The sequence below is a fragment of the Pagrus major genome, chromosome 23, assembly GCF_040436345.1.
Source record: "Pagrus major chromosome 23, Pma_NU_1.0".
NCBI classification, from domain to species: domain Eukaryota; kingdom Metazoa; phylum Chordata; class Actinopteri; order Spariformes; family Sparidae; genus Pagrus; species Pagrus major.
The window spans coordinates 9,813,887-9,840,364 of NC_133237.1; the positions used below are offsets into that span (position 1 = coordinate 9,813,887).

At 39.6% G+C, this 26,478-nt stretch overlaps 4 protein-coding genes across 4 annotated transcripts; 2 read left to right on the top strand and 2 right to left on the bottom strand.

The window, feature by feature from the left end:
- Window positions 1-3,433: 3,433 nt before the first annotated feature.
- On the bottom strand, window positions 3,434-5,844 carry LOC141019001 (uncharacterized). Its single transcript, XM_073493755.1, has 2 exons — window positions 5,601-5,844; window positions 3,434-5,460 (listed from the first exon to the last, which is right to left on the bottom strand). Exons 1-2 carry the CDS (start codon window positions 5,770-5,772, stop codon window positions 4,259-4,261), a joined length of 1,374 nt encoding a protein of 457 aa, XP_073349856.1. The 5' UTR covers window positions 5,773-5,844; the 3' UTR covers window positions 3,434-4,258.
- Window positions 5,845-8,803: 2,959 nt separating this feature from the next.
- Window positions 8,804-13,612, bottom strand: drg2 (developmentally regulated GTP binding protein 2). The gene is made up of 14 exons (XM_073494689.1): window positions 13,530-13,612; window positions 13,225-13,317; window positions 12,753-12,913; window positions 12,452-12,541; window positions 12,297-12,357; window positions 12,023-12,113; window positions 11,843-11,915; window positions 10,875-10,965; window positions 10,662-10,759; window positions 10,350-10,426; window positions 10,132-10,220; window positions 9,972-10,030; window positions 9,769-9,822; window positions 8,804-9,173 (listed from the first exon to the last, which is right to left on the bottom strand). The coding sequence occupies exons 2-14, from the start codon at window positions 13,286-13,288 to the stop codon at window positions 9,087-9,089; spliced, it is 1,095 nt and encodes a 364-aa protein (XP_073350790.1). The 5' UTR covers window positions 13,289-13,317; window positions 13,530-13,612; the 3' UTR covers window positions 8,804-9,086.
- Window positions 13,613-13,742: 130 nt separating this feature from the next.
- gfer (growth factor, augmenter of liver regeneration (ERV1 homolog, S. cerevisiae)) lies at window positions 13,743-15,176 on the top strand. Its single transcript, XM_073494691.1, has 3 exons — window positions 13,743-14,042; window positions 14,389-14,600; window positions 14,920-15,176. The coding sequence occupies exons 1-3, from the start codon at window positions 13,830-13,832 to the stop codon at window positions 15,080-15,082; spliced, it is 588 nt and encodes a 195-aa protein (XP_073350792.1). The 5' UTR covers window positions 13,743-13,829; the 3' UTR covers window positions 15,083-15,176.
- A 4,452-nt stretch (window positions 15,177-19,628) lies between these two features.
- syngr3a (synaptogyrin 3a) lies at window positions 19,629-25,874 on the top strand. Its single transcript, XM_073495079.1, has 4 exons — window positions 19,629-19,730; window positions 22,899-23,133; window positions 23,562-23,707; window positions 25,631-25,874. The coding sequence occupies exons 1-4, from the start codon at window positions 19,629-19,631 to the stop codon at window positions 25,838-25,840; spliced, it is 693 nt and encodes a 230-aa protein (XP_073351180.1). The 3' UTR covers window positions 25,841-25,874.
- The last annotated feature ends 604 nt before the right edge of the window (window positions 25,875-26,478 follow it).

The following is a 26,478-nucleotide window of genomic DNA, read 5'->3' on the forward strand; positions in this document are numbered from 1 at the left end:
CTGTAGCACTGACAAAATGTGTCCACAGACAGACATCTAAACACCTGGCAAAGTACTTCTGTGTTAGTTTCAGCATAAATACGTGTCTCCAGCACCACATTTTGCCAGGCCGACACTCACACACACGAAAACAAAGACAAACAAAAACCCATCTGAGTTAACAGTAGTGTTGATAATGTTCCTTTTTTTAGTCCCCGTGTGTCTTTTTAAAGCTGCAACTAATGATCACTACAGAGTAATCTGCCAATTATTTTCATGCTTGATTTTGTCTCTAAAAGATGTTTTCAATTCGATTTCAAAATACAAAGACATCTATCTATCTATCTATCTATCTATCTATCTATCTATCTATCTATCTATCTATCTATCTATCTATCTATCTATCTATCTAAAGACACCTGTCAGGTGGATGTTAGTTAATTCCTTTTTCTTAAAGGAGATGAAAGCTCTGACCTACAGCAGGTCCTGTTTGGGTAACAGTAAAGCTCTTATAGAACAAGCTTCATAGTGTTTGAGTGAGACAAGGTACCTAAATGTTATAATGTCCTGCTGTTATTTTATATAAATAACATCTTTGGTATTGATGGTTTAGGGAATAAAAGGCCAGAATCTACCACATGTAAAGGCTCAAAGCACTCAACAGTTTTTCAAGGATCATTTAACACCGATCAAAAACAGTAACATTGCTTTCCAATATACATAAAAAAGCCCCAGTACAATTCAGAAGATGAGTCAATACTGGTTGACCCTAGTCGACCTTTGATTGGAGGTCAAGCTGCTTCCATCTGGTCATAGATTTAATATACAGAGATGCAGAAGATCCAACTTAATCAAGCAGTCATTGGTCCCTGCTGCTATTGGGTTGTTACATGTACAATTATAATAACATTAAACACCTTGTTTGTTTAGTTTTTTCTGTCAGTTGTTTGTTTGTTGATTAGTGTGGGAATTGTCCGTTGTCCATTGAAATCAGGTGTATTTAGGTGGCTGGTATCAATGAGTGAGTCCAAAAGGGGACTGTTGGGCCTTGGCAAAGGTATGCTCTCCACTTTGATGTTGATTATATTATTAAATTATTATTAAAAGGTATGGTACAGTAATCTGATAGAGATCTATGACTTTTTATCTGTGTCTATATCAGCTGTTTACTGTCAAGATATTATTATTAGCTTCAGTTACAATTACTCTTTTTGGTTGAACAAATGCTTCACGATAATTTCACATTTTAATTAACACCAATAAGGTAGAATTCAATACCTTAATAAACACATGTACACGATACAACCTTCAATTTTCAAAACACTTACAAAGCTTTATTGTTAGAATACAGGAGATTATACAAAACAACAACAAACAAACAAACAAACAGACAATTCTGGTGCCAATTTCCCCTTTGGCACTAATCATGTTGTGCACTGCTACCACTTGATTTGTTGTCGCATGTAGTTAATGAAATCTTCCAAGGTTAGGCTAGGTTAATGGGTGAAAGCATCATCTCCTTGTTGAAGGTAATTACATGAAGCTGAGCCAATCACAAAATATATATGTATATATGGCCCAATACCAAAGGAGAGTGTTTCTCAGCTTCAACATTATAGTTCAATCCACTCATATAACTGAGGCAGTGTATCAAGGTTGTAAAAAAGAATATTATTTTAACAAGGCAAATATTTGTAAGAAGTCTGCATTCAGATTATGCTAGTTTTAAAGAAATACTGTTCTGTTCTTCTGAGTTAGCTGCAGCTGCTGCTAGCTGTTATCTCCCTATATAAACTGAATCATCTCCTACAGGATTTGCACATACCAGGCTACTTGCCTGTATGTGATCTAATATGCCTCGCCAAACTAGATGCAGTAGTTTGTCTTTTCCCGCAAATCATACAAGTACAGGTACATACAGGTAAATACAGGTACAGCTTATCACCTGTGTGGGTTCTCATGTGAGATTTCAAATCACATGTTTTGCACAAATACAGTTTCTCACCTGTGTGCATTCTTATGTGGAGTTTCAAATCACCACTTAATGTAAAACATTTCCCACATGTTTTGCATGAATATGGCTTCTCACCTGTGTGGAATCTAATGTGCATTTTCAAGTGACCGCTGGATACACAACCTTTCCCACATATATTGCAAGTATATGGTCTCTCCCCTGTGTGAACTCTAATATGAATTTTCACAGAAGTGAAACTATTTTCAATGTGCGTGTTAAGTAATAGTCATGTGTGAAGAAATCATGATAGATGGATAAAAATGTATGTTATTCCACATCAGCTGATTGAATAAGTACCTAACAGTTGAAGCGCTGAAATGTGAAACCATGAGTGTGAAATGTCAGCAGAGGCTCAGAGGAGGGGATGTGCAGTTGGAGGGAGTTCAGATAAAGCTCAAGGCCATATTCTGCAGAGCGCTTCTGTAGAGCCTAATGAATTTTTTGCGTCAACACCATCTCAGACTATCTCCGGTCCTGCAGCAGGCTTTTGTAGCTTTGAAAGCAGCTGACTTCACTCAAGGATGAACACCTCATTAGCGAGCGTCAGCCATATTCCTCCAAAGAGAGTTTAAAGCATAGAGATTGCGCCAAAAGGGAGTGAGCGTCCAACCATATCGCTCCAGCTCAAGGTCAAAGCATGTCCCGGTAAGAAGAGATAGTAATAATGGAAAACAGCTGTGTCAGCGAAATTCAATGAGGAGTGGAACAAAGAAGAGTGATTGGATAGGTCATGGGGCTCACCGCCCCATCTTGGTAGATATAAGGAGAGCATTCAGTATACGAAGCCAGATCACTTGTTTATGGGCTTGCGTCTCGTTTGATCTCATGTTCTTATTGCTGGCAATAAAGCATTATCGCACTCAGCTTTGAGGACTCCTTTTTTTTTAAATTATTTCTATTGGTAAGTTTTGAAACTCTGAAAAACCTTTTTGAACAAACAAAGAATAAGAAGTCGAGACACGACATCACCACCAACAGATCGATGTCAACACCGTCAGGTCTCAGTCACCACCGTCAGATTGACATTTTTTTTGTTTTAAATGAATTTTTTACAACCTGTTCCTCAAATGTAGAGGATTCATTAAAGTAATTCTCTTTTTTAAATAAAAAAATGTTTGTATGTCCAAAATTCTTATTTTGATTATTTAATGCTAATGATAATAGTTGCATGATGTAAGAGTTTCTAAAGGAGTACATGTGAAGTAGTACAAAAATTAACAACAGTCAATATTTAGCATTTAATAGCATATATGTATACTGTATGGTATAGACAATCATTTATAAGCTCTGAATCTATGTAAGTCTAAATAAATAGGAATATTAGCTTTTTATGGTGTCTGTTGACAAACATTAAGTAATGACAGGAAAAAAGCATATTTAATCAAAAAAGTTCAAAATTAAAACCTGATTTATCCAATTTCTCAACAATCAGTCAATCAATTAATCGATTAAGTCATTTATTGAGCAAATCTGATCAAACAAAAATGTGCTTTTATTCTGTTGGTCAGATGCACACATGAGATTGTGTATACAAATAGCAAAAACAAGTCAAGTCCACATTTAATAGAACTTCTTACATGGTAAAATAAAACAGTGATGTCACTCTCAAATGTAAAATCTGACTGTGTAAACATGTGTAGTCGGCTTCATACAGAACGATCACAGATTGATTTTAAGTCCTCGTTAAACTTTAAACTAAAAGTGACTCTGAGATGGTTCAAAAGTCGACATTTGGTAAAACCATCAACATCACACCATGACTTTAACAGACACTACTGAGCTCTCACTGTCAAACTGACATTTTTCCTCCATTTGGGAGATTAAAGTTGTTTCAAAGAAATACTGTTACTAACAGAAATATCAGTAAATCAGTCATATGAAGGGAAACTTTACACTGAGATTTTGACATCTCATCTTTATGGAGAACATTTTACATTCAGTCACACAGAGGAGGCCATTGCAAAAGTGTCTATGATTTAGTGGATGAACACTCGATGGTTTATTGATCCTCAGGTGTTTTTTCAAGTATGTGATTTGAATAAAAAATTAACTGAAATGTATCGCTTGAAAACAGTTTCTCACCTGTGTGGACTCTCATGTAGAGCTATATGTACAAACTCTCCCACGTTTTGCATGTATATGCTAACAGCCTCACACTGTATGCGTCACAACATATACATCTCACTAACAATTCAAATTGGCTTAACATACTATATAGTATACTTTACTGTCCTCCCAAGAGGCTATTTTCCCACCCATCTACATTTACGGCTTCTTACCTGTGTGGACTTTCTTGTGTTTTGTCAACTCACTACTGGATATACAACCTTTCCCACATACTTTGCAAAGATATGGCCTCTCTCCTGTGTGGAATCTCATATGAATTTTAAACGTACTGCCATCTTTGAAATCTTTTCCACATGTTTCGCATGTATACGGCTTCTCACCTGTGTGGACTTTCATGTGCTTTGTCAACTCACTATTGGATATACACCCTCTCCCACATACTTTGCAAGGATATGGCCTCTCTCCTGTGTGGAATCTCATATGAATTTTAAACGCACTGCCATCTTTGAAATCTTTTCCACATGTTTTGCACGAATACGGCTTCTCACCTGTGTGGACCCGCATGTGCCTTGTCAATTCACTGCTGGATACAAAACCACTCCCACATACTTTGCAAGTATATGGCCTGTCACCTGTGTGGAATCTCATATGAATTTTAAACACACCACAATCTCTGAAATTTTTTCCACAGGTTTTGCATGTGTACGGCTTCTCACCTGTGTGGACCCGCATGTGCCTTGTCAATTCACTACTGGATACAAAACCACTCCCACATACTTTGCAAGTATATGGTCTCTCACCAGTGTGGAATCTCATATGAATTTTAAATGCACTGCAATCTCGGAAATCTTTTCCACATGTTTTGCACGAATACGGCTTCTCACCTGTGTGACTTCTTGCATGTTTTTTAAGATAGCTCTTGTATTTAAAATCTTTCCCACAAGTGTCACAGCTGAAAGACTTCTTGTCTGTAAGAGTACTCTGATGAATCTCTGACATGTTGGAGTTGTTCTCGTTGTCACTGTGACTCTCACTGCTGTGATGTTTCTCCGTTGGTTCTGGCTCTGCATCTCTAGTTGATCCTGAGTCTCCATGCTTGCCTCCTTTCTGATCCTGGCTCTCAGCTACATGAGAGTTGTCAGAGAGCAGCTGGTGGTCACTTTTTAGTTCTGGTTCACTGTGGTCACTTTCCTCATCAGCAGGAGTCAATAAAGAGGCATCAGTCTCCAGCTTCAGTACCAGCTGCTCTCCCTCCTGACTGGTGCACAGCTCCTCCTGTTCCTCTTTAATCTGTGGAGGCTCTGGGTCCTCTTGGTCCAGACTGGAGTTCCTCTCCCGGTTTAAGAGCTGCTGCTCATCGAGAACCTCCTCCTCCTTACAGACATGTTGCTGTGGGAGCTCTGGAGGGACACAGAACAAAAGGAATAAGATGCTACTGTGATGGTAAAGAAAACATGCGGACATGTGAGATTAGTAAAAAATACACATTTAAGAATCAAATGTGTGTATTGTGTCATTAAAAGAGTAAAGTTTCACACACCTATCCTGTGTAACTTTATTTCAGGTTTCCAAACGATATCCAGCAGTCTGCGCTGACGGTCGATCTCTTCCTCGTACTCGACGATAGTTTGTTTAAAAACTCTGAATATTTCTTCAGCAGCAGCAGTTAGTCGCTCGTTGACAAACTCTCTCAAACACTCAACTGAAGACATTGTTGCTTATTAGAAATTCAATAATTAGCTGTGCAGCTAACGCTACTAGCTCTGTGTTCTGCTTACTTCCGCTGGATGTCACACTGTTATGGTCCGACAATGGAAGTGCGGCAGCTTTTCGTTCCGCTTCTTCTTCTTCCTCTTCTTCTTTGAGTTAAACAACGTGTGTTACCTCCACCAGCTGGTATGGGGTATCGATCAGGAGGTCTTGTGCAATATGCAAAAACAAACAAAAAACCACGAAGGAAAACCTTGAGGTCTGTTGTAGTATGACTATGAGGTTAAAATTGTTGTAAAATTGTCACAGCATTTCAAATTACAATCTATTGAGCTGGGACAACTTCATTAAATTCAAAGATGCCTGTCTCACTTATAAGATCCTACATGGCTTGGCTCCTCCCCCCCTTGGTACTTTTATTACACAGAAAACATCCACTGACAGACATACTATGTCTGTCAGCAGAGGGGACTGTGTAGTTCCAAAAAGAAGGACTGCTTTTGGTCAGGCAGCCTTCTCGGTGAGAGCTACTCACACCTGGAATACTCTTCCAGTGCAGCTCAGGGAGTATGACACTTATCTTTCTTTTAAAAGAAATTTAAAACTATGGTTGAGAGACGGTCAATTATGTGACCATCTGTTCTGAAACTGTAATGAAGGTATTTTATTGTATGCACTGTAATATATTGTATTGTATACTGTACTTTATAAGTAGGCATAGTACTGTTTTGTGTTTGTTTATTTTTTAATGCATTTTTAATTATTGTAGTGCTCAAGTCACCTGCCCCAGAGACTACGGTTGAAAATTAGCCAACGTGGCTAAACCGGCATGTTTACAGAAATGTTTATTAATGTGCATTGTCTCTGTATATTTAAACCAATAAACAAACAAACAAACAAAAATGTACTCGTATTTTCCTGGGATTTGAATGTCATTTTCCTTCTCTCAGACAGTGTGCCACCACAAATCTAAATCTGGAAATGATGGTTATCATTGGATTTCTTCTTATTTCCTTTGCACCCTGTAAAACCAGCGTCCTTTCCTCTTTTCTTCCCATTGTTTTTGCCACCTTTCGTTCAATCTCTGTTTGATAATGCTCTCTACCTTGGTCTTGCTGATGTTAAATCCCTGCATAATTTAAGAACTTGATTATGAATGTTATCCAACTTTTTGAGTGTTGTGCTTGCTGCTGACCCATATACCACAATCCCATAATCTAATGTTGATTCTATTAATCCACTGTATATAACCCTCAGAGCAGTTATGTCTGCCCCCCATTCTCTTCTGACAATGTGCATGATTGGTGCACAGTCCAGAGTGGAGAGCTCTGCAGCGGGTGATTCAAATCGTCCAGAACATCACTGGTACCCATCTACCAAACATTAGTGACATCGGTGAAGTGAGATCAGATCAGAGCCCAAAGGATACTAAAAGACAACACCCACCCCAGCCACAGTGTGTTCACCATGCTGCCATCTGGTAAAAGATACAGAGGTATCTGCTGCCGTACCACCAGACTGCAGAGCAGCTTCATTCCTCAAGCCGTGAGACTCTTAAACTCATTCTCAACACTTCAAATATATGTAGCAGGACGCTGACAAATAAATCTACCATGTACCTTGTAAATTTAATTACATTTAATATTTTTTTGCATTTGTCCACCACTTTCCGCACATGTACAGCCCGTGTAATTTTTTCATCAAACCACAACCCCAAAAACTTGTGTTTCAGTCTCTCTAACTCTTGATTATATAACTTCCATTTTATCTCAGTCCCAATTGGATGGTAGTTTAGGAGCTGAACAGCCTTGGGAACAAAGGTTGCTCTCCTCCTCTGTGTTCTGCATCCCGGGCAGCGGAGCCGGTGTCCCGAGGGGAGCCACTCAAATGCTGGGAACAGAGCGTGAGAGGGGTCCTGAAGGATCTTGCGCGCTGTCCTCAGTGTTTGCTGCTCGCACATGGTGGAAAGTGCTCCTTCGTTGCACTCACCATTTCCATAAATACATCATTTATCATCAATGAAAACAATACATGACTTCCACCTAAATATTCGACCTCTTATACCTAATCTACAGTCTGACTGGTAATCCATCTCCCCATATCTCTCTCTATATAAAAAAGCATCTTTGTTTATCTGTGCCTTCCTTATTTCATGTTCTAGAGAACATCTTTCTTTTTCAACTCCTGCCAGTTGAAATCTGTTGGACTCAGATACATTTGCTCATTTTCTTTTCTTTTCTTTCACTACAATATCGTCTTCCAGCTCATTCACTACCACACGTAGCTAACGCTACTAGCGCTGTCTTTGTTTACTTCCGCTGGATGTCACACTATTAAGGTCCGACAGTGGAAGTGTGGCAGCATTTCGTTCCGCTTTCAACTGATGACATTTTATTGAAAACTTGTGTTTAAAATCAGCAGCAAAGATTTACATCTGCTTAATTTCACAAGGACATTTACTGCTCTTTGGTACACGGTAGATTCCACATGTCAGAGACGTAACGAGCGGAAGTACTGTTAGCGAAATATATTTGAAGTAAGAAGCATTAAAATTATAATAAAGAGTGATGAGCAATGCATCCACTTTATCGGGGGCGGATGCCGAGAAAGTGCTACAAACAAAACTCATTACATCATAACAATATGATGTGCTGCAAACTTGTATGTTGAAGTAAACATGTATGTAACACTGTGATCCTGCCCTCTCTCTGAAGTTACATAGTGCAGAAACAAGTGATGGGGGAGTAAGTGATAACGTTTCCGCTGCCCCCACATGAACAAATAACCTATAAAACCTAAGCCTATGTCTTCTATGACGTATAAATGAACCGATTTAAATCTCTATTATGAAAATAAGAATGATAACAATAGTCACAATCATTTCTAAACTCATAACTTGTTTCATTTCTATCATTTACACAGTTTGTTGATATGCCTGGAAAGATCAAGGCATTATAGGTGAGGTATTTTCATGTGACTGAATCTGAACCAGGTGAGATGGAGTCATAACTGATAAGAAAAGAAAAACAAGGATTCATTTAAAATTTTATGGACATTTTTTTTATCCATTGTCTCCTTAAATCAATGCATCTTCTCGATCTTAATCAAAAAGTAAAACACACCATTTCCTGCCCACAACCAACTCAAATCTGACCCCCTCTCCAAATATGTTTTGTTGATTTTCATATACAAAATAAGAATAGTGGCTATTTTTCATTGCTGTGTGTCTACTGTACAGTGAATTTTATTTGAACCCTTTCAACAAAAGTGTCCCTCCTCCTGCTCAGTCTCTCCTCGGTCCAGTGAGGAGGTTGTTTTACTTCTTAACAATCTGGATGACGTCCTCGTGCTCCATGATGTGTGTTAGGCCGACCCTCTGAGGGCTGTACTTGGTACTGGTTCCCTGGAGGATCAACAGATGGTACACTTCAGAGTTTTCCTTTTTGAGTTTAAAATATAGTAAATCACCACATATTGAACTACATTGCAGAATAAGATACTGATGATACCCTTGACCAGCAACCAGATTCTTGTAGTAACACGCAATAATACAGGATATGCAGCAGTGGAAATCAGAGACTGATTTTGATAATGTCACGTAAAGCAAACCGTAAAGTATTCCCTACTATTCTGTTGCCTTCACACCATTTTATCACATTTTTCCAGCTGCTATGTTGAAAGAATACTGACGCCCAAATCGAGTACTTGAGTATTCATGCCAATGCCATTCCCATAGAATTTCCTTTCATATGTGACAGTTTTGCAATTCAGTTGTCCAACTGCTTTTGTTGAATAACCTAATGGTCATATGCAGCAAAAATCATGACCCCTTACCCACTGTTTAGTGCTGTTTTTCTAAAATTGATAAACAGAAATTCTACTCGCTGAAAAAAATTGGTGAATTGTGACCTAGGTCTGTTTTGTTTAAACTGTTTATAGGACAAAAGGACAAGGAGTTAAGTTTCTGAGGGTCATTGCCTCTGAAAACTTGAACTTACCCAAACCAGAGCGTATTTGAACTGGCTGGCTAAGGTTCTGTGGATTCGATGGCACTGCGAGGAAAAAGCAAAATGGGCATATTTGAAAACATACCAGACAGTGAGGATACTGTAGGTCTGCTTCCTGTAGTGTTATTATTTATGTACAAATGTTGATCTTGGTATTAACAGAATATGTGTGAATTCATGTGTGCATTACTTACCACATGTTCTACACTTGCTCCTCTTCGCATAATGATGGCATCATTAAAGTCTGGGCGCTCTAATAGAAAAGGGAGAAATTAATTTAAAAAAAAGAAAAAAAGATATGCATTCATGTGCATGTGACAGACTCAATGACTGCATGAGGGGAAAGGTATATACCTCCTCTTTTCTTTGTATAAATGCAAATCAGAGCCAGGTATTCCCACAACGTCTCCAGAAGGTAATCCAGGTTCAACTTCATCCCACAGCTGAAATATACAGGTGGACAAAAAAAAGGAGGACGCTGATGAACTCACGTATACATACGGAAAAAAAAATAGAAAGATAAGCTTCCAACCGAGACAGCTATTATTCACAAACACATTCAGATATCTGACCTGATGACAGCACTGTTAGGTCTGCGAGCCAGGCGGTCCACCTCCTCGATGGAGATTTGATCTACCTTATTGTACACCTGTAAATACCACAAATAATATGAGGAAAAAAAGAGACTACAAACAAATGGTACACAAGCTACAGAAACAGACAAACTAGAGAGATTCGCCAAAACCTCATAACAACAAATAGTGAGAGTGATTTTCCTGTTTTCACTTCACAAATGAAAAACATCTTTGAGCTTTGACTTCCAAACAGTTAAAGCTTAGCAGTACGAGGCTTTGACTCATCCCAGCTGGTGAGTACCAACATACATATAGGCAAGGCATGTAAACTCTGTTCCCAACGATGACATCGATGAACTCGTCTGGTGTGCTGTCCTCCCTGAAGAGAACTTCTGCGTTAAAGATTTCTGAGAAGAAGGAGTTAAAGAAATCAGCCAAAAACTACTCTGACTTATTAACAAGTCCCATGAAAAAAAGTCAGAAATATGCAGCCTCTTCTGACGCTGGCAGAGTGAAGGATACTGTATTCGTGAAGGATGAGCTGAACAAGCTTCTCAGAGCAGTGGGTGAGTGGAACTGTGGAGTTGTAGGAGAGGCCGCCACCTTTCTTGGGCTACAGAGAGACAGATGACACATTTTTACACATTTGTTTTGTATGACAGTTTGTGTATTTATTTCTATAGATGACAAGCTAGCATGGATGTTTTGAAAATCATACGAATGGCCACACCAGGCCAACAATGAGCTGTCTGCCAATGTCGGGCCGTCGTTGAGCATCTGTGGACCTAGTTTTTGCTGTGTGTACTGCACTGTTGGCACTAATCGGCCCTTGCTGGCAGCTTTTCAGCTGCTTTCAAACCGGGCATGTAGAATTGCAGGCGGAGCAACTCTGATTGGCAGTCCCGCTAAGCAAATCGGTGCTCGAGAAGAGACATGGAAAACCCTTGAGCATATTGCTTTAGTATTGTTGATTTCACCTATCGAGTGCAGTTCCTAAATATTTTTGGCAAAGGTCTTCACCAGTGCCATTTGTAACTTTTCATAAGACCTATTTTCAATTAGAAGTTGCCATATGAGCAAGAATGTGGTAAAAAAAAAACAAAAAAAAACTTTATCATTACAACGATTTATAAATGCACATTCCTGACCTGGTGGTATGGAGAGTAACTTCACCTCCCTCAGGTGCAGAACGTATGAGCTAGCTGGCCGACCGCTGTGGCCTTCGTGCTGTGATCAAGTGAACCTTTTTGGCCGAAACACGGGCGACGTGAGAATAAACAGTCTGCATTTGTCACTGCTAGTTCTTTAATGTCAGTTTTGTGTGCCTGAGCCTTGAGTTGGTCTGTCTATACAGCACAGTAAGGTACCTTCGTAGCTGATGCCACTTAATTTGTATGTGATGCCTCGATATTGAATAGCCTTGTGTCTTTGAAATTTGCTGTTGATATTCACAGCCTGCTCAAAATAGAAAAAAAAAACAGAAAATGTACCTTGAAATAAATATTGGGTTTTAGCCTGTTGAGTCTGATGCCCACTGACTCCAACTCTTTTTCCAAAAGTTCTCTAGAAAGATAAAAAGCAGTTTAATGCAAGAATTAGTTGATGAAAATACTCTTGCCCCTCAAACCCCCTAGACTTGCTCACACACACAAACAGTGGGCATCACACACCTCTGAACATCTCCTTTGGTGGCATCCAACATCATGATGACGACGTCCGCTGTCCTGGCAACAGCAATGACCTGCCGACCTCTACCCTTACCTATAAAATATCAAAGTGTATCCATAAACAGCCACTCAGTTTGTTTTGATTCTCATTCATTTATTTATTGTGTGTCAATCGTTTATAACTCTGATGTAACTTCATAGTAATATAATAGACATATTACAGGTCTCCAATTTCTGCTCACTTTGAGCTTGTGCAAAACACTAAACCTAAGCTTACCTTGGGCCGCTCCCTCAATGATTCCTGGCAGATCCAGTAACTGGATGTTGGCTCCTTTGTACTGAAGAGTAAAAATAAACAGTGTAAATGACACATTGTTAGGCATTGTTTAGAGCTTCAAGTGTTCAGATATGCAATGGTGTGAATGTGCGTACCTCTATGACACCAGGTATGCAGGTGAGGGTAGTGAACTCATAAGAAGCAGCTTCGCTGGCTGTTGATGTCATCAAACTGAGGAAAGTGGACTGCAGGAGACAACAGAGGATTCAATTAGATGAGGAAAAATTTTGAATCTTTAGTTTTTGTTTCACTTCTCTTTCTGGTGCCTTTGTTAGTGAGTTAGTTGTATTTGAGGCACAAGATTAAGAACAAACAGTACTGAAAAAATAACTTTTTGTGTTTATTTTCCAGATCTATTCTGGAAAACACAACCTTTTACCTGTCATGTTGACGTACCTTACCCACAGAGGGGAAACCGATGAGAGCAACACGAGCATCCCCTGATTTCATGACATCGAACCCCTCGCCTTTGGCCCCTGCTGACTTGGAGGGCTCCAGGAGCTGAGCTCTGTATTTGGCTAGCTTGGCCTTGAGCAAACCCAGATGGTACTCAGTGGCTGGAGGAAAGAATAAAAACAATTAAAATCTCTGTCTGACAAGTTTGATGACCACCACCACAACCATTACATTGGGGTTTTAGTTTAATTCTTATTCGATATCAATTAAAGATAAAAATGTATGAGTATTGTCTTATAGTTGTATTGGTAACTGTCATCAATCTTACAGTGTCAGTTAAGGCTACTCCTTGAATTTCTGTGAGATTAATGAGTAACACAACACGGACAGATGACACTGAAACACACACAGCTGGCTACAAGTTCGTTCATGGCGTGGCTAACAGTTAGCACCGCGACTGCTCCTCTCTTACCTTTGTTTTTCTGTGTCCGAGAGATTTCTCTCTCTATTTCCGCGATTTTCTCCAAGATCCCCATTGTGCCAGTTCAGTTGGACTACAGCTACACTACCAAGGAGAGAGAATAGGAAAAGAAACGTGTCACTCCACAGTTGTTAGCTTCGTTAGCCACCCGGCTAACCAGCTCACCAGTGGGACTGAACAGTTTACAAAACGGATTAAAAACAATTGGCTATCACCAAACGTAGATTTAAAATGTATTCTCATATAACAAATACAATGACAACCGTTTACAATGTTGTAAAACAATAGAAATTTACACTTTGACAGATGCTACACTCCGCTGCATGCACAGATGACTGACATCACAAACCGGAACACGGTCCGTAACCTTGAAAGGTCCGGGTGAAACAACACTTACGCACATCTTGTCTCACGTATCCTTATCGCTCACATCAACCGGGAAGTGTGCGGCGTAACCATGACACTGTCCGCACGGTAGAATGAAATATTAAAAAGCGATAATGTGTCCGGTCAGAGGTAACTGCGTTTCAACAGCCCGACATTCCTGACGTGTGTGGACATTACAGCTCGGTCAGAGTTATTAGCTAATATCGAACATGGCTGCGCCCACAGGACCGAGGGGATCGCAAGCCGCCAACCCGCCTGGTTTTGAAGGTTTTCCGTTTGCAGTGGGCGGCAGACCACCGGGGGAGGGTGCCGGTAAAGAGCAGGAGCAGACCGGGGATGTGAAGAAGAAGCCGTGCAGGGCTTGTACGGACTTTAAATCGTGGATGAAGGTCCAGAAGAAACAGACGACAGCTGCTGTACAGGTGACATGAGGTCACGGCAGGTTGACAGGTTTTTCTGAGGATCTATTGGATTATCACTTTTACAGTCGTAAGGCTTTACTCGAAGATGGTTTATGAACTGATATACTTTTATAATTGAATTTTGTTTTCCCTAAAGCTTTATCAGAAAGTTTGTTTAGTAGTGGGTTTCATGCAGTAGTGCCAGGCGCCCTTTGGAGCCACAGAGCAGAGAAATGTGTCCTCATCTTATCCAAAACTTCTAATGTGATCCTCATAGTTATTTGATACAAATCTCCAAGGGGCAAAAAGAAGTTCTTTGAATTGGCAGCTGTTTGACTCTGCTGTTTGTGTCTGTATGATTCTTCAGGAGACCCAAGCTGCTGAGTCAGAGCCACAAGACCCACAGTGTCCACTGGACAGGGGGGAGTTGGGGCGTAACACCTGGTCCTTCCTGCACACTATGGCAGCATATTACCCCGACCAGCCATCTTCTATCCAGCAGCAAGAGATGGGGCAGTTCATCAACCTTTTCTCCAAGTTCTTCCCCTGTGATGAGTGTGCAGAAGACCTCAGGGGCAGGTCAGGCCACTGTGCTGCTTTAGATTTAATATGCAGTCACATATCAGGTCTGGTAGCATCTTAACAAGGAGCAGATTTGTGCTCACACTGAAATGATCTTAGCAGTTGTTTTTTACATGCTTTATTATATGCACCTGCTTTACATTTTTGTTCAAAGTTGCAGCATCCTTGCTTCGTAACACAGTTGAGGGCCACAGTTCTTTTCTCTTCTCATCTTTGGTTTTAGCTCAAGAATGCAAACAGATCTGCAGCTGTCACATTTCCTCATTTTAAGATGAAGAGCAGGCAATTTCTAAAGGCTCCATTTTCCTCTCCACAGATTAAAAACCAATCAGCCCGACACCAGGAGTCGCCATGCTCTCTCTCAGTGGCTGTGTGGTATCCACAATGACATCAACATCCGGCTTGGCAAGCCTGAGTTCGACTGCTCCCGTGTGGACGAGAGGTGGAAAGATGGATGGAAAGATGGCTCCTGTGACTGAGTGGGCGCAAAATGTTCTTTGAGTGGGAGGACAACAAAGTGGAGTAAACTCTGGAGCAAATTTGTGTGAGGAGAGATGTTTGGTACGTGTTGAATGGCTTTTCTTGTTTTGTGGTTAATAAATACAACTGATGGGGAAATGAAACGATAGATACACAAAGTCTTCCTCTATGTTTCTCAGGTTAAAACCAAGACAGAGTTTCACTAAACCTCTTGATAATTCTGGTTATCTTATGGGTTTTGTGAAATACTAAAACATTTAGGCTTTTTGGATGTCTTTTCAGGTGTGACTGATTTTTCTGTTAAAGCAGTAAATTTATGGTCTGTTGATTAACCAGAAAAACACTAACTATCACATTCTTGAATGTGTGAAAAATGTTTATTATGTTGCCATTGCCATTATCTCAGCTGTCACTGTTAAAAGAGAAATACATACATATGGCATACACACATTGTTATACCACATTCAAGTTTGTGTGTTTGTGCGTGATATACCTGCAGAGAGTATGCTAATTTATTTGCATATTTTAGCGCTGAAAATGGTAATTATGTAGTTCTGATGTGTAATTAATCATTTAAGTGATTATATTAATTGAAAATACATATATTTTGTTGATTACAGTTTCTCAAAAATGATCATTGGCTTGTGTTTCTCTGTTTTATGTGAATGTTTTGTGTGTTTGTTGGACAAAACAATCTATTTTGAACCACTTTGGGCTCTGGGAACGTGTTATGGCCATTTGTCCTTAAGAGACAAGCAATAAATAGATATTAGATCGTTGGATTAATAGATAATTGCCCCCGCTCGGTTTAAGTATCATGTGAGATCCTTCTCTCCTCCAGTCAAGGTGCTTTGAGGCTAGAACCTGGCATGTGACCTGATCTGTCCTTGTGCTATTCATATAAACTCTCTGATCACTATATTGTTATTTAAGGAACCAGCTGACACACACACATGCACTGAGACAAGTCTAATGCTCCACTGCTACTATTTGTTTTACTGTTATCATAGTATTATAACATTTTAGTTTTATATATATATATATATATATATATATATATATATATATATATATATATATATATATTTATATATTTATACCCTCAGCCCTGGTTTTAACTACTTTCTTTCCTATGACTATTTTTCTCCTCCTCTCAACATGACTGACAAAATATGCAATTCTCAAGAAACTGTGACTGACCTCTAGTGGTGTGAGCCAGCTGTGCATGATCTTGTACACGGCAGCTTGACTTTGCCATTTTCAGTGTTGGGAAGTAACTAAGCCTAACCCTAACACTGAGTATTTCACTTTCCTGCTGCTCTATACTTCTACTCCACTACAATTCTGAAGCCAATATTTACTTTTTAACTCCATCTATTTGACAACTTTAGTGACTAGTTCCTCTGCAGATTTAGTTTAATAATAAAAATAATAATAATAATGATAATAATATAGATACAGATGAATGATGTTGTATATAATATGGATTAAGCTAAAACGTTATTGATCCCAGGGGGAAATTCACACATTATTGCATTGATAATTATAATTCAATAACATTAGATACTGTATTCTGAAAGTCTGCATAATGAGTACTTTTACTTTGGTACTTTAAGTATATTTTGATCCTAATACTTGTGTACTTTTACTCAAGTAAACATTCCAATGCAGGACTTTTAGTTGTAACAGTATTTTTATACTGTGGCATTTCTACTTTTACTCAGTGTTGTATAAAGTACCTAAAAGTCATATTTGAGTAAAAGTAAAGATATCATGTTAAAATATTACTTTTAGTGATAATAATTGCACTTAAGAATCAAAAGGCAAAAAATGAAGAATGAATATCAACAAGTAAAAGTAGATCAGGCATATATTTACATGTATGCATATACTGTATGCTATGGGTCGATTGATTATTGGCCAGACCAATTATCAGATCCAATACTCAGCATTTTTCAGATTATTGGAATCAGTGTTTTCTGTTTATCTGATTGTCTACAAAATAATTTAATTCAAACATGCACTCGTTTGGCTTTGATGCAGCATGTAATCTGAAAAGTAACTAGTAACTAAAGTTATTATATTAATGTAATGAGTAAAAGTACAATAGTTGCCTCCAACATTTAGAGGAGTGGAAGTGTAAAGTAGCAGAAAATGCAAATACTCAAGTACCTCAAGATTATACATAAGTACAGTACTTGAGTAAATGCACTTAGTTACATTCCATCACTGCTTTTACTTGAGTACTTTTTTTTTTACCAGAGTATTGGACTACTAGTATGTAATCACTGAAATACTACCAGGAGCAGATAGTGTGAATGATCAGCTTTTTATCTCATGGATCATCTCAGATCCCATTTGTGCTTTTCGCTATTAAGCACAATTGTATTTATTATATAATAATAATATGATATTAGTATGCAGAATATAGCCTACGTATTGGAAAGTAAAGTTTTTTATTTTTTTTATTTTGTTGCCTTGATGAAGACCACATTGGAACACGTTGGGGTTTCCACTAGTTAATAAAGGATTTTTAGCATTAATGCCTCGGATCATCAGTCAGACTTTTTACCCAGACTATAAACTTTCTTTGCTGGACAGCCACTGGTTTTCATCTCTCCTTTTTCTTTACTTTTTTGGTTGAGACTGTTCAGTGTTCAGATAAATATTCATTGTTGGCCATGATAATTAAATATCCCATGATAGGGGACTTGTGACTATACTGTGTTGTGGTATTTGGCACAGCATCATCATCATGAGACTCCATTTCATATTTTATTACTTTGCAATGTCTGTGACTGATGAACGATTCAGGCAGGAGTTTTCACTCAGTCTATTGTCCTCGAGGCCTATATTTAGATGGAGTCCAACATCTATAGTAGCTCCAGGCCTGTGTCTGGTATTGAGGACAATGTCATGTTCACTTTGTAAAATCTTGGCCGAATTTGATTATTCATTATTATTTATTAGTATTTAAGGGTGCTACACACAAATGGTATACAGGTTTTTTTCACCTATTTCAGTTATTTATCTCAGGGAAAAGAACCTCTTGAAGACTCCCTCATGTGGGACAATTCAATTTATTCCTATTACTGGCACAGTGAGTTTGGTGACCTCACATATAATACCCATAATGCCTCTAAAAGAAAACACCAGTATGTGTAGTTGTTTTAAAATTGAAACAAAATAGTTGTGATGGATGGGAGGTGGAATCATGACCTCAGCAGTCCTGAGCTGTGAGCCCCTAACGATGCTTGGTTTGTGGTGATTTAGTTTAACACAGTTTTATTTAAACAAATGCACCGTGTATGTTTTGACATAAGGCCCCTCTACAGGACAAATACCCATACAGTCTGTATAATTTACAACCCCATCCATTCTAAGCTACTCAACTCACACAGGGAAAAACTGGTGCGGAAAACAAAAGTGCGGTCAGTAATGCAGGAACTGCCTTAAAGGAACACTGCAAATTTAGAAGTTGACCTCTCAGCATGTGAAAACGGTTCTATAAAGTTGTTTGTGGCCCTGAGGGGAGTTTACTTCAGTCTGAAAAACCAAACCCTGATGAGGCCACAATGACATCAAGGTTATTTTTGATTGGGCTTCAGACATATTCATTTTTTAAATTTTTTAAGTCAGAAAATCTGCACTAGAACTGGGTCCATGGAGCTTGAAACATTTGGATATTTACCAAAGATGCCATTAAATTGCATAATAGCAAATTATCCAGTGATATTACTTGAAAGTCAGTACATCTTGACCTCTGCTGCTTTATTTTGATCAGTCTTTCTCTTGTGAATCAGCCATCTTCACATCTTCACAGTACTAAATCACGGAACGGCCCTTTAAAGCACTGTGATTAAGGGGAATCACTACAGGTGAAAAGGATAAATTTTCTTACTAATAGAAGAAAACTACCCCCATTTTTTACATTAAGACAATTATTTGAGTTTGGGAAAATATCATTTTGTGAGAATGGCTTATAAAGATATTGTAAAATATAGATAGCCTATGTATAATTAGATATGTATCAAAACAACCATAGGTCTATATTTTTAGACCAAAAATTAGATAATTGAGGTAAATAGGGTCAAAATTTGAACTAATAGATATCACCTTGAAACATCCAAAGTCGATTACTTTCATTAAAACCGTAAATTATTTTATTTTGTTTTCAAAAAAAATGATGCCATCTAATTACATAAACACCTAAATATGTTTTTATTATTATTATTATTTTTATTTTACATGTTATGGAAGCAAAAAAAAAGGCCCAAATCTCAAAATTGACAGTGCATGTTCAACGTTGCTGTGTGTTTAAGCCACAACAGATATATTGGCGTGATTAAATTGTGTCTAAATGGCTTATCACTGCGCGGGCACGTCGGCCCGCGCACGCTCCCTTACGCACGCCGCACCCGCGCGCCTCTGGGTGCGCGCAGGACCCGTCCCTACAGCGGAGAGCAGCAGCGCATCCATCCTGCCGTGGAGCCGGGAGCGTGGAGCCGCGAGGAGCGCACAGAGAGCGAGAGAGAGCCGCAGAAGATGGACGGAGTGGGATCGTTCGGAGCGGGCCGGGCCGGGTCCACTATCGACCCGTTAGCCTTCGTCAAACAGCCGCAGACCATCCTCAGAGTGCTGTCCTGGGTGAGAGCGGGGTTTTTCCGGTACTGCTGTTTGGATGTGTATATGTATGAATGTGTGTGTGTGTGTGTGTGTGTGTGTGTGTGTGTGTGTGTGTGTGTGTGGTGGGGGGGTCCTCTCTGTTGTCGTTGCTGCGCGAGACCCGTGACGTGTTCTCACTGCAAATATAGAGCCCAGAAATCCAGCGATAATTGATGAGCAGGGTGTGAAAATGGAAACCATGGACTGACTGTGTTTGTCGGAGTGTCTTTATAGAGAAATGTACCGTACAGGGTGTAACCAAGGCCTGGTGGTGTCTGACACCCTGACCACGAAACTGGTTTCAATACAGATGTTTTTCTGGGGCAGTAACGCGCCTATCTTTATTTTAAAAACCCTGCTTTATTATTGATTCATAGATACAACCAAAGATGTGCAGTAGACCGGACCTGGATTGTGGAGAAAATGAGAAAGACAGACCCATAACCTATTCATCCCTCAGCCTCCCTCCTTCCTGTTACTCTTTTTTCTTTTCTTTTTTTAATTTAATCTCTAAAATACAACACTGCGATTTACCACACACACCTTCTTCGTTTACATCGCCAATCCTATTTCCAGCTAATGATTTTGCTGATTTACCCTAAACGGTCGTCGTCCGTCATCCCACCTGTGATTGGTCCGCGGTCATCATTACGCACGCAGGGCCACGGAGACGCGTCGTGCCCTGACGCTTGATGTAACGCATCACCTTTGGGTGACACGGAGAAGGTCTTCTCTGAAACACACCGAGGAGGAAGCTATCCAAGAAATGAGATGCGTGCGAGTAATGTCCTCCTGACGAGTCTCTGGTTTCATGAGTGTGAGTGTAGGTACTATATTAATTGTGTACCTATTAATATATACGCGGGATTTACTTCGGAGCTCTGTCATACATTATCAGCCTATTACACTGGGCATGTGGAGCGTCAGTGCAAATAGTCCACATCGATCCCTTTTAAAACAATCTAGACTAATGTGCTCTCAAGCTTAATTGTCCATTTTTCCCATTGCAGCTGAAAACCTGCCAAATGTAGATTCTGCAGCATCACATCTTGATATTTACCACTGCATATGTGAATAAAAAACTTGGTGGCTAAGTTGCATTGTGGGTAATGTAGGTGCCATGTTTTGAAAAGCAGGCCACTGGTCTAACATTGCACTCTCCTATCCACTGTTGGATTCAGATTCATTGGATTCATTCTTCTTTCTTTTTGAAAACCTGGTTCCTACATTACCCACAATGCAACTTAGCCACTGACTGACATCACTGGAGGCAATTATTAGATTACATGCAGCTTCCTTTGGAGCCACAAAGGGCTTTATACTTTTTTCCCCCCAAGACCTGTAAACACACTCTCATGTGGAAAAATTGGCGGAGTTACCCTTTAAGTAAAAGTACCAATACAGCACTGTAAAAATACTCCATTACTTATACTACAGAAAGTATATGTAGTTCTTTATGCAGAAAAATGTCTCCTGTTACTGAAGTATTGATATATGACATCATTAGATTATTTATATTGATGCAACAATGCATCAGAACCATTTTACTGTTTTGACTGGTAAAGGTGGAGCTTTTTTAAAAAATTTTTTAGTTTAATCCAGTTCCAAAGTAGAAATATTCAAGTAAAGTACAACTAAGCTAAAAATCACAGTACTTGTGAACGTACCTAGTGACTTTGTAACCACTGGCTATAAACAGGAGCCATGTTAAGTAGAGGCAAAGGCAAGCACGTCACTTCATACCCAAAACGTTTTAAATTGGTCTTCAATATATGCAAAATGACATAAAAATTCATGTCTTCTTATTTGTCAGTTATTATTTCTTGGTGCAACCTATTTTTTAGTTAATTTTAACAATGTAGATGACACCTTTTGACACCTTTGGGCCTCGATAAACAACAGGACATGCTGCTTCATCAGCTAGAATGAGGTCTTGTTTCACTATTGCTAAAGCTGCTGCTCTCCCCGACTTTATATACTGTAAATCCTACAGCTGACTGCAAGAAGTTCAGTAATTATGTATGTAGTCTATGTAAAGACATTTTGATCAGAAGAGTGACTGACTTTTTATGCAAACTTGATTAACAAACTTTCTGATTTTATGACTGAATAAACTGAATAAACAAATTGACGTTAAAGGACAACACAATTTCATACTGTTTCACTTTGTTTATATGTGGCAGACCCTGACACCTTTCTAGCTTCAAACAGTGTTCTGGGGACCTTATTTTCCTCTGAGAACAGCTTGTTTATTCAGTTATGGAAAAAAATAAATATTTCTGAGTTTGCATCATTACCTCATTAATATTGTAAATATTAAAAATCTGAGTTTGAATATTTTCTCCAAGACTACACAGTGCCCCTTTTAAGGTCACAAGGGAATCCAGGTGTAAAGCACATGAGACAAGTGCAGGGGAAATGATTGAGTAATTGAGCTTAAAATTGTTGTATCGCTGTACATACGCTTTCATATTTTTAAATCATCAACAAAGAAATTAGTAGAATTTTCCATTTGGAGATGCAGTACGTTGACACGCATATATAAGCAGCTTTATCATGCTGGTTAGCTAAAAGCACCTGAGTGTCTCTCTGCTCAGATTATATCCACACATGTGATTAGTTTAAAATGTGGACCCGGCATTATCCCATTGTGTGTCCCTCCACCATCATATGACCCAAACCCCCAAGTGTGAGTGCATGTCTGCATGTGTGTGTGTCACATGGCCCTATTCTGCCAGCGAGTGTTAGTCAGCTGATCTGTGTGTGAGTCCAGAGCAGAGGTAGGAAAAAATACAATTAACTTCAGATTAGACCTAAAGAATTTTTGAAAATGAAACAGAGAGAAAATGCTATAAAAACCTTTATCACACTTCTTCTTTTGGTGCACACACCGCCTCAGGACTGTGCGATTCTTGAGGGGAAGTGAAGCATCCACCTCTTCAGTCAGTCAGAGAGAAAGAGAAGAAATTAGGTTAATGCCTTTGGTCTGAGCACGCTCAAAGAAGCGCTCTCCAGTAGTGTTCCTGTTTCCAGCGAGGCTGCAACAATGTTTGTGTGAGGGAGGCAATAAGAGAACGATGGAGATATGTTGATTGTTATTATTTACATGGTCTTTATTTCTTATTCCATCTCCTCTGCCCCTGTCTGCAGATATTTTCCCTGGTGGTCTTTGCCTCCATCGTGAACGAGGGTTATGTTAACATTGGCAGTGAGCGTCTGTACTGTGTCTTCAACAAGAACGCAGATGCCTGCAACTATGGCGTGTTCGTGGGCCTGGTGGGCCTGCTGGCATGCTCCTTCTTCGGCCTGCTCGACTTCAAGTTCTCCTCCATCAGCTCTGTCAAAGACAGGAAGAAGGCTATAATGCTTGAGATCGGCTTCTCGGGTGAGCAGGCCATCACGTCCAGAATTGTCAGAAATAGGTTTTATAATCCAGTTTTTGACATAATTCTTGCAGCTTCTCAAGAGCCAGGAAGTGCAAGACACAGGTTTATAAACAAACCCTAAAAAATGTCCTTAATGCTTGATCAGAATCAAAGGCTGGGTTTCCCAAAAATCCCCAAAATGTAGCACAACATGGCTTCAGATGACTTTCAGATGACTACTTTGTTGCACCACAACACATCAAGAGAAATGAAACCTGTAATGTTACATAAAGACAGCATATTTTTAACTTCTAAAGGGAACAAAGAACAGTGGGTCAGGATTTCAGAACTCAACATCTGCACCTCGTGTTTCATGTCTAAAGTTATCTGGGAAATTACCTTTTTTTCTCCCGTAACAAAGTGTGATTGTTCTGCTGGTTTCTGGCAGGTTTCTGGACCTTCCTGTACTTTGTAAGTTTCTGCTTCCTGGCCAATCAGTGGTCTCGGACCACCGCGGATGAGCTGCCACTCAACCAGGGGGCAGATGCAGCCCGGGCTGCAATCGCCTTCTCTTTCTTCTCCATAATCACCTGGGTGAGAACATGCAACTAGACAGACATATACGTACAGAGACACACATACGCACGCATGTAAATGTTCATATAGGAATACATTAAGGCTGAGTTTACTCATGTTTTTCTGGATAGAATCTTTCATCTCCTGGAGAGGCTTGGCAGGCATTTGAAAACAGATGACTGAAATGTGTTCTCCTCCACTGAAACATTATCATGAGTGTTTCTAACACCTCTACTGGACAAATGTTTTCTATTCTTCGGTTTTCCCTTCAGGATTGCAGAAAATACACACAAACATTGAGTAAATGTCCAGTAACACCTAAACCGTGGGCAGATTATGAGAGCAAAAACATCTGCACCCTCAGTATTTTAACATATTCGTCAACCATATCTCGCAGGTCTCCCATAACATTAATATGCTGCTGATGGTGTAAAACACCTGATTAAAACTGCTTTGAGTTGTAAAGCAATTTAATAATGTCAGTATATTGCGCATGGGTGAGTCACCGTGATCAGGACATCCCCACTTCTGACTGAGCAATCTGACTTTCCAAAAAGGAAAAGTTAATAACACTTCAAACGAATGCTCTGGATTAGAGGCACTCTGACCAGTCTGGCCCCTGTGCCTGTGCCTGTGCCTGGGAGGCCCCTTTGATAATCCACCCATGAGCTAAACTAGTGACAGTAATCCTTTACTGACTAAATCAAAGGTGAGAAACTGGTCATGCATCTGTTGAATCCTGCGATTTTTATTTTTATGCAGTAGTTACCCATGAGGCTTGTGAGTTTGGAGGCGCCATCGTCATCTTCTAAACAGTTACGCTCACCTTTGGTTAAGCTTAATGGATTCGTTACAATTTTCTTTTCTTTTTTTAAAAAAGAAACAGTTTGGCATTTTGGGAAATACACTAACGAAGAGTTAAGTGGTAAGATTGATACCACTCACATATCTAAATTAGCTAATTAAAGAGTATGGTCAAGATCTGCTCAAATTGGAAAGTGTCATGAGATAACTTTTGTTGGGAATTGGCACTATACCAATAAAGATTGACTGTTTGATATTTGTCTGTTAGATATCAAGCCTTGGCTAGCTGCAGTTTAGCTTAGCATAGCACAAAGGCTGGGAATAGATGGAAACAGCTATCCTGACTCTTTTTGCAAACATAACAAAATCGACTGACCAGCACCTCTAACTGTCATACATGAACATTTTCTATCTTCTTTGGTTAATCTGTCCAAAAAAATAGATAGAAAGAAAGAAAGAAAGACAGAAAGAAAGAAAAGCTGTTTCTGCTGTGGCCTGGTCCTTATGCTAAACTAACCAGACCTGTAATCTTAAATTTGAAGGACCACTGTGTCGGGTTTAGGGGGATCTATTGGCAGGAATGGAATACAATATTCACAATTATGTTTTCATTGGTGTATAATCACCTGATACAGAGAATGTTGTGTTTTTGTTACTTAGAATAAGCCTTTTATATCTACCAGGGGAGCAGGTCCTCTTCCAGTGTTGTACCGCCATGTTTCTACAGTAGCCCAGAATGGACAAACCAAACACTTACTCTGGAGAGGACCTTTTCATGTTTTTCACATTTTTACTGGCCACCATAGGGGATGGTGAAGTGAGAGGTCTTCAGTTTGTTGCAATCTACAACCTCACGGCTAGATGCCACAAAATCCTACACAGTGGTCCTTTAAGTGACAGACATGAGTATTATATCAAGCCTCTCTTCTAACTCTCTGCCAGAATGCAAATAATCCAAGTCAACTTTATTTCTATAGCAACAGTCACCTTTCCCTTTAAAGGTGGTTTCTCGACTAATATCTGTCTATGAAAACGGAGCTTTCATGATTTAGTCTGGCTTGCTTTCCAGCACACAGTACCTGGAATTGTTTTTTCTGACCTTTTCCATCCCTTGGCTCCCCCTCTTTCCCCCTGTAGGCTGGCCTAACAGTGCGTGCTGTCCAGAAGTATCTGCTCGGCACAGACATGACTCTGTTCACCACGGAGCACATGGACGGCGGCGCGCCCACCCAGCCATACCCCTCCAATTCACCAGTCGGCGGCACCACTGAGACCACAGAGACCTACCAGAGCCCACCATTCACCGAGAACAACGCAGCACCCACATATCAGGTTCCCATTTACTAGATAAGATAGACCTGATGGTGGAAGAGAAAGGTCAGGAGAGGGATGAGAGGAAAGTAATAGAAAATTGCTTCCTGTGATGTTACACCTGCAGTTGTTTATGTGTTGATCTGGACTGAGTTTTCAATAATTGTCAAAAAAAAAGGTCTCTTCTTCTTTGTTTCCTCCTCTTGTTCCCCTTAACATTCCAGCTTTATCTGCACTTTTCTAGGCCTGTATGTCAAACTCAATTTCCTACTAGTGTCCTTGGATCAGAGCAGATGAGATAAAAAAAGAAAACAAGAAGAGGAAATGTAGAAGAAGAGGCTGCTTTGTTGTGTTGAGACTATTTTGAAGAAGAAAAAGAGATGAAGGGATCAACAAGTGAGTGACTCCACCACAAAGCAGTACTAGATCACTAAAAATAGTGCAGAAGACACTCACGTACAGCACCTTCGTCTTATTCCTTTCATTCATTGAAGTGTCAAAAATCCCCTTTCATGCCAAACAGTACGGGGAATGTTTTTTTTAGCTACAGTACGGTCTGGTCTTTCCTCATCTTTCCCTGCTGCAGTTAAAAGTGATCATGTGTATTGAATCTGCATGTTTCCAAACTTAGACATCAACTAAGTGCCATACTGTACTGTGTGTCTCAGACAGTG